Genomic DNA, 22,149 nt, shown 5'->3' with positions numbered 1-22,149 from the left:
TTCAGTTACAGTAACGGTATGCACAGTGTTTGCTTTCTAGGATGCTCCTTTGAGATATATATATAAGCAGTTACGTTAGAAAGGCCTTCATATTTAGGGCTGAGTCGATGGTTCACTTTATTTTCGTATAAGTCACTTTCGAACAAATAGTCACAGTTTTGTAAAATTATGCTAAAATGCATATGGTGCTTTTATGATAAGGGCTTTGGCATTCAAAAAAGGAACTATAGCTTGGACACATCTAATTTATAGGCATTTTACTTTATTTTGATACTTAGGTCAGTTGAAGTAATAGGTTTTGGTCTGTTTCCAGCCCTTCACTATCTGTGTTCTTTTTTTTAAGACAAATTTACAACTGCTACTGCACTAACAAAATATTCTGTCAACACAGAATTTAATTATAAATCAAGACTACAATAACCCTAATTCTCATGTCAGTGGGTAAACATAGCATTACCCTGATGCTGAACGAAAATTCCATATACTGCCTCATGATGTCATAGAAAATGTAAATGTTGCCTATGCATTTAATTCTGACTAATAAAATATTATTAGGTAACCCGACTCCTGCTGAAATTTGGTGCTGACGTGAATGTGAGTGGAGAAGTCGGGGACAGGCCCCTCCATTTAGCTTCAGCCAAAGGATTTCTCAATATTGCAAAGCTCTTGTTGGAGGAGGGAAGCAAGGCAGATGGTAAGTTATTAGAAATGTAACAGCCTTCCTACAAGATGCTATAAATGGTAAGGGGCTGAAAGAGACCAATTCACTCTCTCCCCCACCCTTGTTTTCTATTCCCCCCCCCCAACTTCTCTTTTCCAACTGTGACTCATGCTGTTATTCCTAGAGGCCGCTTAGCATGCTCAGTCCTCAAGGAGCTGTTTTTGAGGGGCAGGGTGGAGGCATTTTTAAACGTTGTCTATATCTGCCTATTTCAGAGCACAGCTGAGTATGACGAAAGCTCCCTCTTGTTTCTCTGTGGCCTGGCTCCAATCCTGTTGGCACACAGCCACCTGAGTTTCCTGTTAGAGGGAATGAAGTTGATGGCATTATTTATATAGCACCATTAATGTAGAGTTCCATAAGACCAGCATTTTATTGCACCCTTGTTACTGGGCACTCACAGATTTTCACAGGTCCCGCTCACAACGACATCTGCCTCCCGCCCCTTCTAGCCTCCTTCACGTGACAAAAAATCACCCCTGTAAGTCCAATTTATTTTTAAAGATGGAAGTTGCAGCTATCTCCTGCTGTGTGCAGGAGAAGCAGTGGGATCAAAACGGCCCACTGAATGGGCCACGTGCAAGTTGTTTACTTGCTTTTTCAAAAAAGGAAGTAATGAGGGACAAACGCGAGGGCAGAAAAGTGATGGTAAGCAAACATGATTTTCCTGTGTGATGACACTCATACATTGTAACTTGATCAACAACAAAAAAGCACAAGCATCTACCCAGAGGAGCTTATAATCTAAATTTCGGCAGTGGGGAGGAAAACATGAGAAGAAAAGGGGAGAACTAAACAGTGGTAACAGTAGATGAATGTGAGCAAATGCAATTACCTGTAATTTTTTAAATTTCACTAGGGAACTTAGATGCCTGTCTGATACCAGGTCAAACTGTTTCTCCATCTAGCCCACTATTGTCTTTTCCGACTAGCAGGGTCTCAGATAGAACTCACTTCATATGTTCCTTGGGATCTATTTTAAGTGAATTGAACCTGCAACCTTCTGCATGCAAAGCATATACTCTACCATTGAGTTATGCTATGATCCCTTCCCTGGGGAGTGCGGAATAGAAAATCTGGATTTTCAGGAACATTTTGAAGGAAGAGGAAGGGTTGGCACCAAAAAGGTGTTCTGGAAGGGAATTCTAGGCACAAAAAAGGGAGTGAGGGAAAACTGGCAGCTTCATATAAGAGAGCAGAAGATTTGGGAGGTAGACTACTGTTCTCTCCCTGGATGGTTGTTGTTGTTGTTGTTGTTGTTTTGCAATGAGAGCCATAGAGAATGTGGTATTCAATTAGCATTGCCATCTTTTTTTCTTTCCTTTTATTTTTTTGCTGATGTCTTGTGCCAGCACCATGGCAAGCAGATATTTGGCAGCTGCAGCTTTCCTTAGTTTGGAGATGCAATGATGGGAAATCTTCACCAGTTGAATTTCTGCCTGTCATTGTAGCTGTTGAAGGCACAGGAACTGTGCTGGGAAGAAAAACCATGCAACTGTGTTCTGTTCAACCACCTCGCCCCCTGAGGGTTTCATGCACTCACGTAGCAGGTCAGTCTCTTGTTTAGTAAATATCCATACAAAACTAAATGCAATGATCCGTATGACACTTGTCTTTCTCCTTTTTCCATTCTTCACACACACACACACACACCCAGCCCAGGAACACTGGCCTCCCAAACCCCCATTTTTCATGCTGTTTTTTTCACAGTATCATTCTGCTAGTGTCACGCCAGAGTGTATGCCACTATACCCCCCATTCTACTCAGTAGTACTGCCAGAATAAATTTAACATATTCTCTGTGAGTCATGAATACATTACATACCACCTACTCCCTCATTAAAAAAACTGTAGGAGCAGCATGACTCAGATTTGTAAGTAATTCTTTTTTCCACTGAGAGCCCTTGATATTTAAGACTTGATGTGTGTGCACCGAACCAATATAATTATAATATTGGGAGGTGGGGGGAAGAGAAGGTATGTTCACTCACCATAAAAGGTAGAAAAGGACCTGTTATCAGTTAGTTAATTTATTCCTACAGAAGAGGAAATCAGGACACTGTTACAGATGATTTTTTAAAAATCTATATCTTCTTCCTTGGAAAAGGGAGAGAAAAGCAGAGTACCTGGGAGCCGAAAACGTCTTACCCTCAAAGTACCACATTTTGAAACTTCAGCTCTCCATGGCAACTGAGGACAGTGTTAAAGCAAGCATTAAAGCAAGCATTAAAGAAGGAAAATAATTCATTATTTACAATTAGCCCAGGTTGTTTTGGAAGAATTCTCTGAAATTCAGCCACACGTTTGCCTCTGTACTTTGACCTATTCACTATAACATGTTTTGACTGGTCAGCCATTTAGAGCCAACCTTTCAGGTCACAAAAGCAGAGGGAGAGGACGGGTGCCCATTGAGGCAGAACAGAAAGGTCAAAATACTGTCAAATGTAGCTAAACATTTGCACAATGAAAGGTTGTGTCAAGTTTTTTTCTTTCTCCTCTATTTCTTCTGCTTGATGCAGACTCAAAAAGGGTCCTGTCACAAACTTCTTTGCCACCCCATTTTTAGACATAGTCTTTTGTGTTCTGACTAAAAACGATTCCCCTCAACTGTGCCTCAGGTTAGTTGATGCCATGGGTTGTTTCTTCCCCTCAGGGTGTGTCAAACCTCTCTCAATGCAAAGACTGAATTCAGTTCCAGAAGGGGGGCTGGACCGACGGCAAAAGGGGGCCACATTCCAGAGGTGGCCAGGCCTGAAGGTAAAGAGGGTGGGACCAAAATAGCAAAACAGATCAACATATTTTAGCTTAAGGCTTTTACTGTCAGTAACTAAGCAGGAGTCTACACCAGCCCTTTATTGGAGGATTGTATCACAGTCATCACTAATGGGGCACATGATGTTCACCTGCTCCTGTGGTGATCTTGGCCCCACCTCTCAGTTTTCCCAGAATATCCCTGACTGCTTTTGTTGCAGTTTTTCCAGCTCTCTCGCTTCCATTCCGAAGAACATTTGCGGTGTGCCTCCCCCCTTTGCGAGGTTGTTTCTCTTTGCTGTGAGATCCAGGCTCAGCGAACAGCCAATCAGCTGTGAGGGGCATGTGCATGGGTATCAGAGGTGCGCGGGAGTTGACCTGTCTGCCATTGGCACATGTTTTGGATGGGTATTGGCATGTTTCACTTCCGTGTGTGTGTGTGTTTTTAATACAAATATAGCTCTGTACAGGAGCACATATTCGATGGAGTTCCTAAACACCCCCATGTGTTGCCGCACATCTGTGCTTGTGCGCATGCCTCATGAGTCAGTAAAAAATCTCTGCCCCATAGCCACATCATCTGCCCAGCACCACCCACTTCTGCCGATCCACATGCCCAAGCGGCATAATGGGGCACACATGCTCCCGCAACGGCACTCCTGAAATTACAGTACACATAAGTGCCGTGTGCCCCATGAGTGCCGATCGCAGAAGTGGGGAAAATTCGAAAACATCCCTCTTCCGCGCCACAATGCCTACAGGTGCTGATTAGCCCTAAGTCTTACAAGAGGAATTTCAACCTTTTTTAGAATGGGGGAAAGAACGCACAAAAGCCAGGAAACAAACAAATGATTCATGGTCAGGGGAAAGAGGCTGGGGCCAGGGGAATGGAGCGTGGCCATTTTGGGAGCCCTAGGGGGCTAGCTTGGGGCTCCAGGCAACTTGGATTTGGCCCACAGGCCTCAAGTTCAACATCCTAGTTATGTGGGCAAGGCTGTGACTCCTACTCTCTGGAAGAACTGGATCTCTCCAGCCTCTATAGCATCCCTTCTCTGTTTATTTCAGTACCACTATGGAGCACCTAAGCCTTGGAATTAGTATTCAGCTGCAGTTTTAACAGTTGAAGCATTTAAGCCAAAATACTGTTTTTATTAGGGATGTCAAAGGAATTCAAAATGGATCCCAATGACTTCCGGTTTCAGATTTCTATGAATTTGACCAGCAGGTTCTGCAATGGACTAGCATCTTTTGAGCTGCACAGACTTGTGGAATTTTATTTATTTATTTTTTTTAACTTTCCAGAATTTTTTGCAAAATTAGGTATGCGAAAATACAAATGTTACTGGGAAATGTGGCAATATATACAACATTTAAAAACAACAACACACACACAATGCTTAATATACGTCTGTTCTCGTCAGCCTCTCTTCCTGCATTCTGCTATGCTGAACTAAGAAAAATGCGCAAATTGTTACAGCATATATTGTGATGGACTTTTTTGCAGATTTTTCTGAAGGTGGTGGTGGGGGTTTGATTCTGTCAATGAATAGAGAATGGAATGAAGGATGTCCGACAATCCACGAAGCACACACAGAACAGATTAAACAAAATACGAACAGTTTTTTATTGGTAAGCCACTTGGGCTAGGGCCAGATCTACACGTGGTTTCGAAGGCGCTTCCAGTGCGCCTTTTTTAAAGACGTACCTAAAAGAAGCGTCTCTTTCTTTACTGTGTGTACTGTGAGCTAGGCAGTGCCGCCTGCGGAAGAATCTCTACCCCATTCAAAGACGCTGCTGTGGCTGCTTCCCCCTCGCGTGTTCTTCCATTCCGGTGGTTCTTCTGGCGCGTCCCGGCGGCGGCGGCTCCTCCTGCAAAACACTTTTCTCCCTCAGTGTGTTTGTATTTGCGTTCGCGTGTGTGAGCACACACCGAAGAGAGTCCTGGGGAGATGACACCGCGGGGGAGAGTGAGAGGCAGGAGCTGAACTCGTCCGCCACGCAAACGGAAATACAAACACACCGAGGGAGAAAAGTGTTTTGCAGGAGGAGCCGCCGCCGCCGGGACGTGCCAGAAGAGCTGCCGGGTGGGAGGGGGGATTATTTGAATGGAAGAACACGTGAGGGGGAAGCAGCCACAGCAGCATCTTTGAATGGGGTAGAGATTCTTCCGCAGGCAGCGCTGCCTAGCTCACAGTACACACAGTAAAGAAAGAGGCGCTTCTTTTAGATACGTCTTTAAAAAGGGCGCACTGGAAACGCCTTTGCAACCACGTGTAGATCTGGCCTAGATCTACTCTACTGCTTTATAGCGGTATTGAAGTGCACTGATAGCTGTTGGGGCACATTATACATTCCATATACCGCTTGCTTAGTGTTATTTCCTGCTTTTTATTCCACATTCGTAATGTTTTAACACAAGGTGTAGATCTGGCCATAGATATAGGCATCAGAGATAATTTCACTTACAGAGACTGAATAAGTGACTGAGCTAAGCTTTAGATACGCTCATATTGATATTAAAGGATGAGCAGCCTTCTTCTCCAGCTATATGATGACAGGTCACCCTCCTCATAGAACCAAAATACACTCTTTTAAAGAATTGGGGCGGGGGAGGTGGGTTGAATGTAGGGATGGTCAAATCAGTCATTTTCCAGTTCATGCCACTTTCACATATGTTCAGATATAAACCAGGTTTATCCTGCTAGATTGTGTGTGTTTGTGTTTGTAATATAATCTGCATGAAGATTGGCATTTAATATTTTAAAATATATTTTGAAACATTTGTGGCGCCCTCCCCACCCCAAAAGAACTGTGCTAAACATTCAGGAAATGTGGAAGCCAGGGGATAACTAGGTTCTGGTATGCAAATTCAATGGTGTCTTGGAGCCACGGTTCACAGGGATGCAGTCCAGGCGCTTCTGGTGCCCAAGGCCATGTCTTGACGGCGGCACATTGGCGCCATGAGCCCTCAACCCCCCCGTGTTTGCGGTCCTTTGCATTGTCCCCATGGCAACGAGTACGGGTTTTGAAACCTCACCGGGAGGAGGAGGAGGGGATGCCGTCACCCCCATGTGCCCTGTTCCTCTCTCCTCCCCCCCAGTTTTTCCCTCCTCCTCCTCCCTGGGCAGGTTCTGGGATGGAACGAGTCCAGTGGTTATTGCATTGAGGGGGATATCCTTCCCACTGCCAAAGAGAAAGTAGTCGCAGAGGGGGGAAGTGGGCAGCCTCTCTCTCGTTCTCTTCACCGCAGCGGTGCTGCTACTCTCTGAGCAGAGAGGCGCAAGGCAGCTGCTGTGTTGCTATTGATGCCCTTAGCTTTTGTGCGTAACTTTTGTGAGGTTTTTGGCACAGCGGGCATAAAGAGCGGGTGCTGATAGAGGATGCACGGAGACATTCAAGTCCCCTCCTCCCTGCCCAGCAACAGCAACCAATCAGGGGTTGTCACTGGCTGCGACATGCCTCCGGCACAAAGCCAGAGGATGGTGACAGATGGAAGATGCATATATGCGCCTTGCTCGCAAGAAAAAGTCAGGGTAAGTCCCTGACTTTTTTAAATTGGAGCTTTGGGAAAATGCCCTGAGATGCCTCCAAAATGACTGCTGACCTAGCGCCATTTATCCATCCCGGGGCTTTCCCCTCATCAAGACAAGCCCCAAATCTCAATTCGGATCCAGATCCGAGGCAGGCCGGCCTGGACCTGGAGTGGCCCAAGTTGGATCATAGCTAATTTGGAACAGTTGAATTGGCTTCCAAAGCGAATTGGGGGGTGGGGGTGTCCATGCACATTCCTAATATATTGTTCCCTATTGTAACGTAGACATATTTAGGGGTCGCTTGCTTTTGATTGGGCAATTAAGCTTTACAAAGACCTGCTCCTGTTGGAGGTTAAAATGGATAGGTTTGTTCATATAGGTCAACATGGCTATCTGGTTTTTTGGGTCCTGGGGGTGTGGTTATGGGGACTGTCATCAAAATTTACCACAACACCACTGCTCACATTAATCCAGGATGTGTGCAGATCAGGTCAGTTCATACTGGAATTAGTAACAATTGAATTCCTCAAAGAACCCTAGTGGGATGTCCACAGATCTAGCTGGTGGACAAGGAGGCTTTGTAGTCGGTCATCCTAGTGTGTAGTTTGACTAATGAAATTGAAGGAGACCAGAAAGGAAACTGAGTGGATGGTGCTTAATTATCACCTCTTCCTGGACATTTAGATTTTCTGTGTCCTAGGGGGATGTGTACATAAGTTGAAAGGATAACGAGTGTGTGGCAGCATCCTTGGGTCACCTTTTGCTGTTTTCTGTAATGTGATCATGTTAGTTATCTCTCAGGGCAGCTGAGGGGGTCAGTTTAATAGATAGCTAAGGCATCAAAATGTATCCTAAAGGGGGTTCTCCATTGTAAGAAAAGAAGAAGAAGAAGAGGAAGAGGAAGAGGAAGAAGAAGAAGAAGAAGAAGAAGAAGAAGAAGAAGAAGAAGAAGAAGAAGAAGAAGGTTACCCACCTCTCCCTCTAGATTGAGGTGGGGTACAACACAAATGCAGACACCATAAAATACATATAATTGATTAAAACATTTAAAACAAATACATTATTAAAAGCAGCACGTTATTAAAAGGCATCTTAAAATTCAACTAGGTGGCCTTGTGTTTATTTCCATAAGGACCTCTCTCTTCAAATATCAACCCCATTTCTTTATGTGGCATTTGATAGCATCCAAGTTCATTCTACCACCACAGGATAGTTACCAACCACATAAGCACAACTTCTTCCTTTTTGAGATTATTATACTATCCTTCAGAATCAGTGGCAATGTAGTTCAGGAAGTGTTACCATTCCTCTGAATTGGCTTTGTTTGCCCTCTGTGATGTGATCTCATAGCCAAATCTGGCTACATGACGACATCACCAGTTCCAGGAAGACAAGAACTCAAGAGTTGAAATAAGAATTGTTATTCTTAACTCTGCTGCCAAAGCAACAGCTAATCAGGGAATCGTTAAGAGATGAACAGGGGAGGATCTACACTACTGCTTATAACAGTTTATAATGGTTATGACAACTGTTCAGGCTCAGGACACATTACATATAACTTTTTCATAATCTTTTTTTAAGTGTTATATCCTGCTTGGTGTAGATTGAGCCTGAGTTAGGGAGATTTTCAGGGGATGTGTTTTGGGCTCTCCAAATACACTACACTTGTCCCCCAAATGTTGGCAGGTTAACATTTGGTGCAGTTCTGATTATTTTAAAAAAACATGTAGAGTGGCCATCTCTAACATTTAACACGCCGTTGCAAATGCATTTTGCCTGTGGTGGTCAGAAGGAGCAATCTCTTTCTATGACACACATTTGACTGCTCTTACTTGCTACAAGCACTTGTCTCTTGTAACCCCACATGTTATAAGTGGAGTGCACTATAATGTCACTGTTTAGTTCAATATTGGATTTTGTAAAATCCATTATACAACAGCAGGCTGTCTTATTCATACACAATAGGAACTCTCTCAAGTTAAGGTCAGAAGCTGCCAGTGCTGTTTCATGTTTAAAATCTTTAGCTGTGTGGGGAGTCCAATAGTAAATGGAAATGTTTCTTGGAAGGTAGTTCCTTCTTATCCCTCTTTTTCTGTGTATCCTTGGGCATGTCACAAGCTTCAGTTGGGACACCACTTACCCAAAGTAGTTTCATTCCCAGGATCATAGTCTCTATGGCCTAATCTACACCAAGCAGGATATTCCACTATGAAAGTGGTATATAAAAGGCAGGAGCCACACTACTGCTTTATAGCAGTATTGAAGTGCACTGACAACTGTTGGGGCCCATTGACACAAACCATATACCGCTTTTATACTGCTTTCATAGTGTTATATCCTGTTTGGTGTATTTGTGTCATGGGCCCCAACACTCGTCAGTGCACTTCAGTACCACTATAAAGCAGTAGCATAGATCCTGCAGTGTACTTCAATACCGTTCTAATGCAGTAGCATGGCTCCTGCCTTTTATATACCACTTTCATACTGCTTTCATAGTGCAATATCCGGGTTGGTGTAGATTGGGTCTAGGTCTCATATCACTGTTGGAAAGGAAGAGCAAGTGAGTCAATAGTTGTCACCTGCTACATTGGCCTTTGCTAGACCTACCTTAAAATCTGTGCCGGATGAGGGGAGAGCCCGCAATGCAACTATCACGGGATCTCACCCTCGTTTACAGGTGAGGCACAATGACCTCACGAAGAGAGCCATCGTGCCCGCCATTTTTTCTTTTCTTAAAGGGACCAGATGTGCACGAATGCTTGTGCGCTTAGGTAAGTTGTGTTGTTTTTTTTAAAAAAAAATTGTTCTCCCCGCTCCCCCCACCCTGCCCCAAATGGGCGCGGCTTCTCCTGGCTAAGCGTGAGTAATTGCAAGGAGCCGGGAAAAGTGGCAGAACCGGCTACACGCTTGCGGTCTTGGGCTCAGCCCAAGACCATGGGAAAAATTGGGCTAGAAGGGGTAGGCTATATCCCGGGGCCAGGAAGGGTTGATCCCTCCTTGAGCCTGGGATCCCCTGTGCGTCATCTGGACGCACAGGGGCGATCCAGGGTATCAGCCCGGTATATAGCCTGGTCTAGCAATGGCCATTCTCTCCCCTCACCCTGGGGCTGTGTATATTCACAATAGCTAGTGTGAGATAGAGGTAGAGAAAAGGGGATGGGGGGGGGGGTCAATAAGCCATTTCACACATTACTGTGAAGTATGTGCATAAGAATTAGACTTCAGTTCATTTGAGGTTCCATTGTAGGTAAACTTCGCATGGTTTAAAGGGCATATCTTCCACTCCTGCAATTCCCTGGGGAGCCCTTTTAGGGTTGACAGATTGTGCATAAAGATGTTCGCTCATAGACCACAGATTGCATGTGATCTACATGTAATCTGTGGTCCAGGAACAAACATCTGTAGAGAGGGGGAATGTACGACCCCAAAGTCTTTTCATCCACATCACCACGTGTAGAGGCAATATAGGAACATGAGATGCTGTCTTTTGCTGACTCAGACCACTCCCATCCATTCATTAGCCATAGCCAAAGACAGAGTAAACACTGAGACCAGGGACTGTCTATACGTGGGGAAAGCCCTTTGTTAACTGCAAATCTGCACTGTGTCAATTATATGATGCAGCTACAGATTTACAGCCCCCACAGGGCTTACTTGCAAAGCTGTACTTTGAAAAAGCCAGGGATTTACACTGACTTTTTCAGTGGAAGCAAGGTCAGTAAGTCTCTTCTGCCATCTGAACTTGCTCTGAGACCGATCTGGGGGGCAGTCCTGGTGTAAGGTGACCAGCAATTGGTCACCTTCCATCAGGAAGAGGGGAAGCAGCTCCAGTACCCTGGTGACTGCTGGAAACCCTGCGTTCCCTCCTTGGCATCAGGATTACCTGACACCACCCTGCTAAGTAAAACCCCAGGGTTTTGGGGGGGAAGGCAGCCCCAATTCAGTGCCATGAAGACAGGGCCTAGTAGACTTAGCATGAATGACAAGGAATTATACAGCTGGGCATTTTCAGCTTATTAATAGCTCCAAGTAACATGCTTTTATATCTCTTGATTATCTGTTTCACAATGAGCAACATAAACCACTTTCTATCACCTGCCTTATTCATGCTATACATCAGCACTGCCTTATTCCTACCAAGTTTTTTCTGATCCAATGTCCACCTCCCCAGGCAATGTATATTCCTTTACATGCGAACAACTTCATCTATTTTTTTAATTATTATTTTTGCTTTTTAACATCCATACAAAGCTAAGATTTCCCTTATGCAGCCCAGTAGGCCCAGTGGCCAGAAATATTATGCCCCCTTGCCTGATTTCCTCCAGATGATTTTTGCACTAGAAGTATTATGCAGAATATGCTGCTAAAATGAAAATCTGTTATAAATTGCTTTTTCTTTTCTTTTGGGGCTTTTGGTCCCCCCCTTTTTTTCTCATCTGCTTCATTTTTCATATAAGCAAATATGTCAAAGACTGAAGGTTTTCAAAAGTGCACCTGGGATTTTGACTGCCAACTGAAATAAGGCATGAATCCAGGAAGGAACTGTGGGCAAAACTCCAAATCCTTTGATGCACACTTATTACCAGATGAATGCCATAGCGGTGTTGTTTTTTTAAACACACACACACACACACACGTGGAAGTAACACTTCTTTTGAGGTCTTGTTATTTGAACCAAACCTTTGGTGGGATTAGCTGTTTTTTAAAGTATTTTAGCTATATTCATTTTTCTCATTCCTGTTCCTTTCACCTTCTACACTTTTCACACCTGGTAACTAAGGCAACTGGTTTTACAAGTATCAAGATGCAAGAACTCTCCCAGTGCACTCCTTTAAAATTCTCTCTAAAACATTTTTGAAATATATTCTATAAATGATGGAGCACATGCAGGTTGTATGCTGTGATGCCATGAACTCTTACTGTGCTAATAAGTAATGCATCTATCTCATTCTTGGTAAGATCTTTACATCCCATGCCAATATGCCTTTCATACAGAATCATATGCAAGACAGCAAGATAAAGACATTACTTTCCCCCTACGGTCCTATGTTTCAGACCTTGGGTACAATCCTGAAATATTTATGCATTCTTAATTCTGGACTGTTAAGCTTTCACTGTATTTATTACAATGCCCAGAAAAAAGCCCTGTTGGAGAAAGATATATGAAATATTGATTGAAAACACAAATGTGTTTCAAGCAATAGTGTTTATCAGGAGTAATGTGTATTTTCAGAAAAGTGTTTTCATGACTTTTCTACTTGAAGCATGTATAGTCTGCTTCTCATTCCCTGCTCATGGTTGTTTATAAGTTCTTTAGATAAAGTTGTGACCCTCCAGTTTCACTAATTCTGTGTCTAACCAGCATTTTGGCAAGTTTTTAGAGCAAGGAAAATATGACATTTAATTGTGAAAGCAAAAGAAAGCACAATATCCTCTTGTGTATTTCTACTATAAAGGTATACCATAGTGCCACCTGGAGGCTACTTAGGGAAAAGCAAAAAAAGAAACATTCTTGGTGTAAGTGCTCAGATCTCAATTCTGCGATGAAACCAAAAGTAGATAAAGAAGGTTAATAGCCAATTAAGAGCCTTGTAGTAAAGCTCCCAATTTCTGAACACCAATTTCAAATGTACCATTGCATATGTAGGCGCTGAAAGGCTCATTACTGCCTCAGGCTATTGCTCATTTTTGTCATTTTTTTTTAGTGTGCTGTTTCCAAGTTGGTGTTGTTTTTAAATATCTAGGACAGATCAAAATCACACAAAACATTTCTACACTGAGTAGGGAAGGAAAGAAAACTGAGCAGCCAGGGTAGCTATGTCCTTCTCAGGGGCAGCTGAACACCACAAGATGATAGCAAAAAAGTCAGATTGTGATGTTCATTACTTTCAAACAAATATACATATAAAACAGATCAATTAAACAGTTAATAATTGAATTAATCCTAAAAATCCCATTAAGGTATCGCCTAAGGTATTGTCTTAATGGGATGTGTCCCTATCTATATTCCAGAACAGCTCTGGAATGCCTTTTCTATTTTAAACAAGGTAGTCCTAGGCCAACCTTTCCCAACCTGGTGCCTTCCAGATGTGTTGGACTTCAACTGGTCAGGAATGCTGGGATGTGTAGTCCAAAACATCTGGGGACACTAGGACAGGGAAGGCTGAATTAGGCTACCCAACCCAGATGTACTTAGTAGTTGGCAGAGATCCAATGCCTGTTTTCTGGCTTAAGTCCAGGCTTTCCAAGTTCTTCCAGTTTTCTTCTGCAGCTAAAGCATTTACTCTACAAGAGAGGGATTGGCCACCTTCTCAGAGTAATCCAGTGCATTATGAAGTGATATACCAATGAAAGCTCTTGATGAAAGTTATGAAGCAGGCACAAATAAGGTTGTGGTTGTTGTTGAAAGGCCTTCATAAATGAATGCATATCTATGGAGTCCTCAGCTCCACGTAATGTTGTAAACCGCCCAGAGAGCTTCGGCTGTGGGGCGGTATATAAATGTAATAAATAATAAATAAATAAATAAATGTAAGAAGTTGGCACTGCCCAGCTAGACTTCTGATATATATTCCCCATTCTTTGAAATAACCCTTTTTGTGCTTCATGCTGCTGCTGTATCTTCTTCTTCTTCTTCTTCTTCTTCTTCTTCTTCTTCTTCTTCTTCTTCTTCTTCTTCTGTCCAAATCGACACTGACATAGTTCCATAACTCACAAGATAATGGTCAGAAATAGAAGTGGTTGTTCTTTCGACATTTATTTGCAATGTTTTGAAATTCCCAGTTCCACAATCTTCGGGATGCAAAATTTGAATTTGAATGTGAAATTTGAATTTGAATGTTTGAAACTGGAATGCATTAGACCTGTTGCTATCTCTTGGTTGTTTTGATTTGGCCCAGTGTCTCATGCATAAGCCGCTAAGTGTTAATGTGCAGGGCTTAGATCTTGAGTATTGTGAGTGGAAGGTCTGTATAGCTCTGTGCATGCAAGGTGCCCCTGCCTGAGTTTTCCAGTTTCTCCTTAACCAAGCAGCCTCCCATGCCCATTCCACAGTATTCAAGAGGGTCCCCTGGGTCCAGAAAGGCCTTTGGGTGGGTGCAGGGAAGAGAAGGGGACAGAAATTGATCCTTTTGCAAGCTTTCATCTGCCCCCAGTACTCAGAATCCAAGCCCTATACAGCAGCACATCATCCGTTAAATACTGTCAATATCAACTATTTGAATAGTCAGAGACTATTTGGTGAAGATTCAACATCAATATCTGCAGAGAATAAAAAATTGACAAGAGTTTTTGGGAGTGAATTTATTTCACCTCTTGCTTTTATCCACTCGTCTTTGTACTCATGTTCACCTTTACCTTCTGTGATTCAAACAAGTCTTTGACATTGCTCTCGGTACCTTGTTTTATTGTCAATATTCAATAAGAGCATTAATATATTTTAAAATAAGTCTGGATTTTCCACACCTCAGAACATTGCTTCTTGATGCTGAATAGCTTTGCTTTCTCATTCATTTTGTAATAACTCGGGTGCTTGTTTTCTTTTAACTCCTGCCTTTTGGATCATAATTTTGCTCCGCACTGTTAATATGCAATGCAGCAATATTTCTTTGAAAAGGTCATTAATTCAGCAATGCTTTCTTATTTTCCTTGACTGAAAACCCCACCATAACATTTCATAAATATTGCTGCAGCAATAACTGATTACAATCTAAGCAATTACAAGAAAGCAGCATCAAGGAGCGGTTATGGAGTATAAATCTTTTATCAGTCAGTCATGATATTGGAGGGGCAAGGTGTTCTAGTGGAAAGAGTGCTGAGCCCAGGGCCAAAATAGATGCCATGGTAGGAGATCCATGATGGTTCTCCTCTTTCTTTCTTTCTTTCTTTCTTTCTTTCTTTCTTTCTTAAAAGAGCAAAGAAAGCCTTTCCTACCCCAATCTTATCAGGCCAAAGCACTGGGTGAGAGGAGTTCACCCTTTCCTTTTCAGGGCAGTTAACACCTTTTCAATTGTCCTCCACTCCCCGCTGCTGTTTGCTCCATGGGGCACAAATTACACATACCTGTCACCATAGGAGGCTCCAGGAAGGCCTACCCCCCTCACGGTCCCTTCCCTGGATTTGTAGCTTCCAGGTTGTTGTTGTTCTTATTGTTGTTGTGTATAAAGTTAGTCTGTAGCCCTGTGAACAAAAGGAAAGCAAGTAAGTGATAAGCTGAGTTCGGATGACATGTTAATCAACTTGGGGTGTGTGTGTGTTAATAGGAACAGAATGAGAAACAACTGTTGATTAGCGCGTCTTCCGAACTCAGCCATAGTCTACCTAATTTACTCAATTAAGAGTAAACCTACACCCACCTTCTGGCTAATGCACAGGGATAACTGAAAAATGCTACATACTTTACTTTGTAATATTATACACAAAACATTTTATATTACAATTTTTTCATACAATTGAATAATTTCAAACTTACTAATATACCTGTATTTAGAACCAAATTAGGCATATTATTTAATCCATCTTTGCATTTAACATGCACAGTTTTAAAAGTTTCAAATAGCAGCTGTGGGGGGAGGCATTCCTGGAAGGTAGGGTCAGAGGATTTCTTTCTTCCCTTCCCATGCTATGGTCTGGGAAGGGAAGAAAGAAATCCTCTGACCCTACCTTCCAGGAATGCTATGGTCTGACAAAAAATGTTCTTTTGAAGCTGATATTTCCATTGGGAGGAAATCCACCATTGGCACCTATGGGGGATTGCTCAGGTCAGCCAAGCCAAGTCAAGCTTTCTGGATGGTCTCCTTGAAGGTAGTGAAGTGTGCACACCAATTAACCAATGCAAATAGCATCAGGAGGTGGGCAGATTTTCATCAGGAGTGTTGGGTAGGCAAGAACAAAAACCCAGTCCTCACCCATAGTCCCTTAGATTCTGGCTGTTCAGCATTGATTCTCTACCCCATGTGTGAGCCTGTATATCTCCCTCATTCCAACCCCCACTAGGGACTGAATATTCAAAATGGCCATGGGCATGCACCACAACCCACTGTAGCTTAAATAAGCAATGGTAGACTGTGGTGACTGAGCAAATTCATCTCTGAGGAAGCAATGGATGGATGTCCATGCCTCATGGGCAGGATCTACACTACCGCTTTGCTGGTTTATAAAAGGAGTGACAACTGTTGGGGCCCAGGCATATACAGTTTTCAAACCATTTTCAAAGTGTTGTATCCTGCTTAGTGTAGATCTGGCCATGGGAAGGAACTGTCTAGATTCTAGAAGGCAACTTGGATTCTTCTAACTCTGATTGTCAGATCTGTGTGCCACATCCATGATCCATGGGGAAAGCTTGCTTTACATATGACCTGCTTAATTTTTTCTTTTTCCGTTTCAATGGCAGTAAATGCTCAAGACAATGAAGACCATGTTCCTCTTCACTTCTGCTCTCGATTTGGACATCATGATATTGTCAAGTTCTTGCTCCAAAGTAATTTTGAAGTCCAGCCCCATGTGGTTAATATTTATGGAGACACACCTTTGCATCTGTGAGTAATGAGCACTGCAGGACATTTCTTCTTAGCCTGCATTGGGATCCACCTTCTCTTGTTAAAAAACATTTTCCTGACATTTTTCTCCCCAGTGCTTGTTACAATGGAAAGTTTGATGTTGTAAAGGAATTAATTCAGCTTTCAGGAACAGAAAGTCTCACTAAGGAGAATATATTCAGTGAAACTGCCTTTCACAGGTAGGCCGTTTTATATGTATCTGTGACCTCTACCACCATTTTAGAAAGTTAAAAGACTGGAGGCCTAACCAGAGCTACAAAGCAGGAAAAGAATATGAATACAATGTTATGCTTAAGAATGTTATGCTTAAGAGAAATACATCTGGAGAACTCCTATGTAACATGTAGTGTGGCCCTAAGGCTAAGTGAGTAAATCTAACTGAGCTTAATGGGACTTACTTTTGAGTAGATATGATTATGATTATGCTCTAAATGGAGGTAGGCTGTGTGCAGATGGGCTAGTGAACCCTTTCCTGTCCATTACTTCTTTAGCTTGAAATGTCCCTCCCAACATTATTATTTTTCACCCACAGTGAAGGAAATATGAAGTCCCCATACATTCTCGGAAAGTTACATTTAGAACTGTTTAGAAGGAGTTAAGGATCTACTCCCTACCAAATATTCATCCACTAAGATATGTCCTGCACAGACTGTTTTAAGTTAAAACCATAGAGGTTTTAGAGGTATAGTATACAAGCTCCTTCAGACAAGCATCTTATTTCACGCTCATTACTGGGCACTCACGGATTTTCGTGGGTCCCTCTCATGATGTCATCTGCCTCCCATGTGCCTCCCATCCCTTCTAGCCTTCTTCGTGCCACAAAAATCACGCCTGTAAGTCCAATTTATTTTTAAAGACATAAGTTGCCGCTATCTCCTGCTGTGTGCAGGAGTAGCAGCAGGATCCAAATGGCCCACTGAATGGACCACGTGCACATTGTTTACTTCCTCTTTCAAAAGAGGAAGTAATGAGTAAGGAGAAGCAGCGGTAAGCAAATGCAATTTCCCCTCATGTCGCTCTTAGAGACCTCTGCATGACATGCAGTTTGAGTCTCATTTTCTGAGCTGTAAAATAAGAATAACAAATTTTTCTGCTGTGTGAGGATTTGTAAATATAACATGTGAAGCATTTTGTGCACTAAATGTCCTGTAAAATTTGTAATTAATATGGTAACGTTTATTTTGATCTTTCAAACATCTGGGAAGTATTCCTAATTGAAGTGTGCCAACGATAAAGTCTGCAGTTGAGTTTCTTGACATCCTCCTTAATTATCAAGCTTCTCCAAGGATTCTTTGGGTTTCTGCAAAGACTTTGTTACTCCCATCTGTTACACATAATATGCGGAGCCTATCATTCGTTGAAAAAAAAATATCCAAACAGTTGTCATAATTGTCTGTTTCTAATCGAGGGGCTTAAAGTTGATAGTTTGATATGTACATAACAGTAAGATGACAGAATGTGACAAGATGCAGTATGGTGCATTTATTTATTTACTTATTTATTGTTTGTATACTGCCCTTCCACTGAATTTGCAGCACTTAGAGCAGTTTACAATCGTTTTATTTTATTTTTAAACCGCAATAGCAACAATAGACAGTTGTAAAAACAGAGACTGAGAAAACTAAGCTGCAAAAGGGTTCTCAACCTAGCAGGTTAAATGCTTGCTGAAATGGAAAAGTCTTGGCCTTACCATCTCCCAGGGTAGAGGGGTTCCACGATCTAGGAATGGTCACAAAGAAGGTCTTCTCTCAACCAGTCATGCCTTGGCCACTTCTGGGACACAAAGAAGAGCCTTCCTAGGAGATCTTCATAACTGGACAAGCTGGTATGAGAGGAGTCCTATTAGAGGGGATTTTATTCACTCTATATTTATTTGAAGATCTAAAGTGAGTAAGGGATGCCAGAGGAATCCCTTACTCACAGGGGTGGAGCTTAATGAGCTTTGGTCGGCTGCCCCCCCCCAAAAAAGTCCATTTCATCTTCCACCAGCTGGTCTGATTCAGTCTGCAACGTATTTCTGTATTCCCCCCCCTTTTTTTTTTTTTGCATTAAAAAACACTTGAGCAAATTTGGGCTGTCAGTTGTGAAATCTGCATAATTTGCAAGAATTATGACCATAGTTTGTGCAAATTATTAGGGGTGTGCACAGACCCCCCGCTCCGCTTCACTTGCAGATCCGCCATTTTCCGGATCGGGCCGCTCCGCCCCACCCCCGCTCCGCCCACTTCCGCTCCGCTCCGCCTGGAGCTCCGGATCCGGATCCGGAGCTCCGTTTCCCCCCCCCCATAGGCTTGCATTGAAAGCTAAAAAATTATACAACTTTTTTTCTGTTCAAGTTAGAAACCTCATGTTTGGCACCATGACACCTCATGGGGATATACACACGCACGCTAAGTTTCAAAGCAATCCCATCATCCCCTGATTTTTGGGGAATTTTTGAAAATCGGGCACCCCACACACAACATCCCTGCGAGGTGGGCAGGGGAGGAGGGAGGGAAGGCAGGCAGGCATGCAGCTGGCATTTCTGGGGGCATAAGGAAGTGAGCCAAGGATAAGCCAGTAATGCATATAAAATGGAATAAATCAATCAATAAACAAAGGAGGGGTGGAATTAAAAGCAGCAGTGTTGCTCAATAAACAGCAAGAAGAATTTTTTAAAAAAGGCTATATCTGTCTTTTACCAGCAATAGGGGGACGTGCCCGGGGGAGGGGGAAGTAGCTGCCAGTTCAAGACAGCCACCAACAGCTCTGAGAAGAAGTAAAACGCTCACTTCAACTCATAACAGGCATTGCTCTACCACTGAAAAGTGACCATTCACTTCAACTCATGATAGGCATTGCTCCACCGTTTTACTCTCTTTGGAAGGCTCTAATGGCCTTCCAGTGCAGGAGAGAGTGGGGGCACGTCCACGATGAGATGCCCTAGGGGAGCTCATCCCCTTGCACCACATCGATTCAGTTGTTCACCAAGGTTAGGGTGGGGAGCAGTGCTGTGTTTCTATCTCTTATTCTTGGCTTAGTATATGATTTCAGGTTGTGTTTGTGCATTTGGTGGGGCTACTGTTTTAAAAAACACGGGGAAAAGCCCGTTCAGATGAAGAAAGAGAAGTTTCCCAGAATCCCAAGTTACCTGTTTTGCCTATGCCCTCCTCCAACTTTGGGATCATCATGACCGGGAGCTGACTCTGCCCCTCAGCCCTTTGAAAAAGGTATTTTTCCCGCCGATTTTTTAAAAACTTCTAGCCTGCGACCCGTACGATGCAGAAAGTTGAGAGTGGTCTCAAAATGACCCCCATCCACGACTCTCTGTGCACAAGAATTTTCAGAATGATAGCTTAAACCCCCCCCCAGTTATCCCCGATTCTTTCCCTCAATGCAATCCTATGGGCGAAAAGCCGAAAACGCAGTTTGAGCCGCGCGGTTGACCCGATTTTCACAAAAATATAGCCCGCGACCCAGACAACGCAGAGAGGTGAGAGTGGTCTCAAAATGACCCCCATCCACGACTCTCTGTGCACAAGAATTTTCAGAATGATAGCTTCAAAAACAACGTAGTTATGCGCGATTATTTGCCGCAATGCAATCCTATGGCGAAATGTTTTCAAGATGGCGACCGGAGCGCTCCGCCTGAACTCGGAGCTCCGAAAAATGGTCGCTTCTCTTCGCCTTGCTTCTAGGGGGTCCGCGGTCCGCTCCTACTCCGCCTCTGGGTAAGGCGGAGCAGGCCAATCCGCTACTGCTTCTACGCTCCTAATCGGAGCGGAGCACATTCCTACAAATTATGCAACAAAAGCATTAAAAGTCTCCGGAACCCAGGGAAACTGCATGGTTCAGCTCACAAAATTAAGCTGAGTCTGGCGCACTGCTGAACTCCAGTGAGTCCCCCAAAGGGCCCGATTTTGGCACATTTTGGCATCTTGGCACATTGACTCCAAACAGACATATGCATACATCTTTTCTCAGTTTCACATTTACTCCCAGGAGGGTCTTGGGGAGCATTTGCTTCATAAAAAGTATAATTTTAGAAGCAGCCCTTATGGCTTGGGAAATACAACAGAAAAATACATGTAAATTCTGCATTCATTTGCACATTTAAAGACATTTATCATCCACTTTTACTGTACTCAGAGTAGCTTCCACTAAAATAATAATAAAATCTAGACAATATTAAAACAATGCAAAAATCAGTGAAGGCCATCTGAAAAAGGTTTCCTGAAGGCAAAAAGTAAGAGCAGCTGCTACTAACCCCAGCAGGGAGGTTATTCCAGCACTTCAAGGCAATTACAGCAAAGGTCCTGCTCCTTGCAGCTGATGTTCTTATTTTGCTCAGCAAAGGCACTTGGAGTGAGGCCTGGCCGGCTTAATGTATATTTTGCAAAGGTTCATAGAGGCAGAGGCCTGTCCACTGATACATACAAGGTCTGTTGTTGCTGCTAGATCATTTTTATGTGATCATAATGCTTATAAATGACTGACTAAACACATTCAATTTGGTCAGTTGTTTTCTTTTGTTTTCTAAATGTATTTTATTCAGTGCATGCACCTATGGCAAGAATATAGAACTTGTAAAGTTTCTTCTCGACCAGAATGTGTTGAGTCTCAATCACCAAGGAAGAGATGGACATACAGGTAAGAGTGTAAAGGGGTGTGGGTGTGAAAGAGAGAAAGAAGAGAGAATTACGCCCAGTAGAAGGCAGTTTGAAAAACTAGGATAGACACTGCATATTAAGAACATAACACTCCTTGATCAGACCAAAGGACCATATTGTCCACCATTTTGCTTCTTACAGTGGCCAAATACATGTTTCTGGGAAGTCCATCAACCCAGAAGCAAGTCTGGCTCTATGAGGTGACAGTAGGCTGCTTCAAGCTTATCCCACATGAATTGAACCAGAGGGCAGAGTTGGCATTTGGAAATCATATATAATGGTGCCTCTTTATTCAGCTGTGTAACACCAATCTACTGCAAATGGTGCCCCTTTACGAGCAGTGAAAGGAACCGAACAAAGCCATTTTGGATGTCAGATGTTACCCTTTGGCCACTAGTTGGCCATTCCTAGTCTTTGGCAATACAAACAGGATGTACAATAGTCGTTTGCCCTACGGTGGTGGGGTTAGGGCAGAGACACAAGCCCTGCCCACAATGCCTCTCCCCTTTGGCTCAATCCCTGATCTTCCCATATGGAGGGGGAAGATCTGAAGTGGGCTACTACTCCCATTGGCTTGCCTGTGTGTAGAAGCCTTGGTGCAATTGGGAACACTGCTTTATCAGGCTTCCCAATTATGCAAATGTTTCTACTAGTGGATGGAAGAAAGAGTCCCCTTTAAATTCCTGGCTCGTCATGGGAGGGTCAAGGACTGAGAGGACATGGACAGGGGTGTTGGGCATGGAGCTTGCACATTCACCCACATCTCCTTCCCACATTTAGCCCTCATATAAGCAGCCTGAATGCCTGGATAGCATTATTTCACCAACAAGACGTGCCACATATTTTACTCAGGAAACCGCCAATGGAATGCGTGCATTACTTCTTCCTTCTAAAAGTAGAAACCTGTCAGTGGCTTCAGAGGTTAGTGCAAGATCAAA

At 43.1% G+C, this 22,149-nt stretch overlaps 1 protein-coding gene across 1 annotated transcript in view; it reads left to right on the top strand.

Annotated features, from left to right (window-relative positions):
- The window catches only part of TNNI3K (TNNI3 interacting kinase), a 209,668-nt gene that overhangs the window by 54,616 nt on the left and 132,903 nt on the right, over positions 1-22,149 (top strand). Inside the window, exons 7-10 of the mRNA XM_063137406.1 lie at positions 556-694; positions 16,397-16,541; positions 16,637-16,741; positions 21,097-21,191. Of these exons, the coding sequence (XP_062993476.1) occupies positions 556-694; positions 16,397-16,541; positions 16,637-16,741; positions 21,097-21,191 (484 nt within the window). The remainder of the gene's footprint in view (positions 1-555; positions 695-16,396; positions 16,542-16,636; positions 16,742-21,096; positions 21,192-22,149) is intronic.

The sequence above is a fragment of the Elgaria multicarinata genome, chromosome 1 (genome assembly GCF_023053635.1).
Source record: "Elgaria multicarinata webbii isolate HBS135686 ecotype San Diego chromosome 1, rElgMul1.1.pri, whole genome shotgun sequence".
Lineage (NCBI taxonomy): Eukaryota > Metazoa > Chordata > Lepidosauria > Squamata > Anguidae > Elgaria > Elgaria multicarinata.
This window is presented reverse-complemented; position numbering and strand designations above follow the sequence as displayed.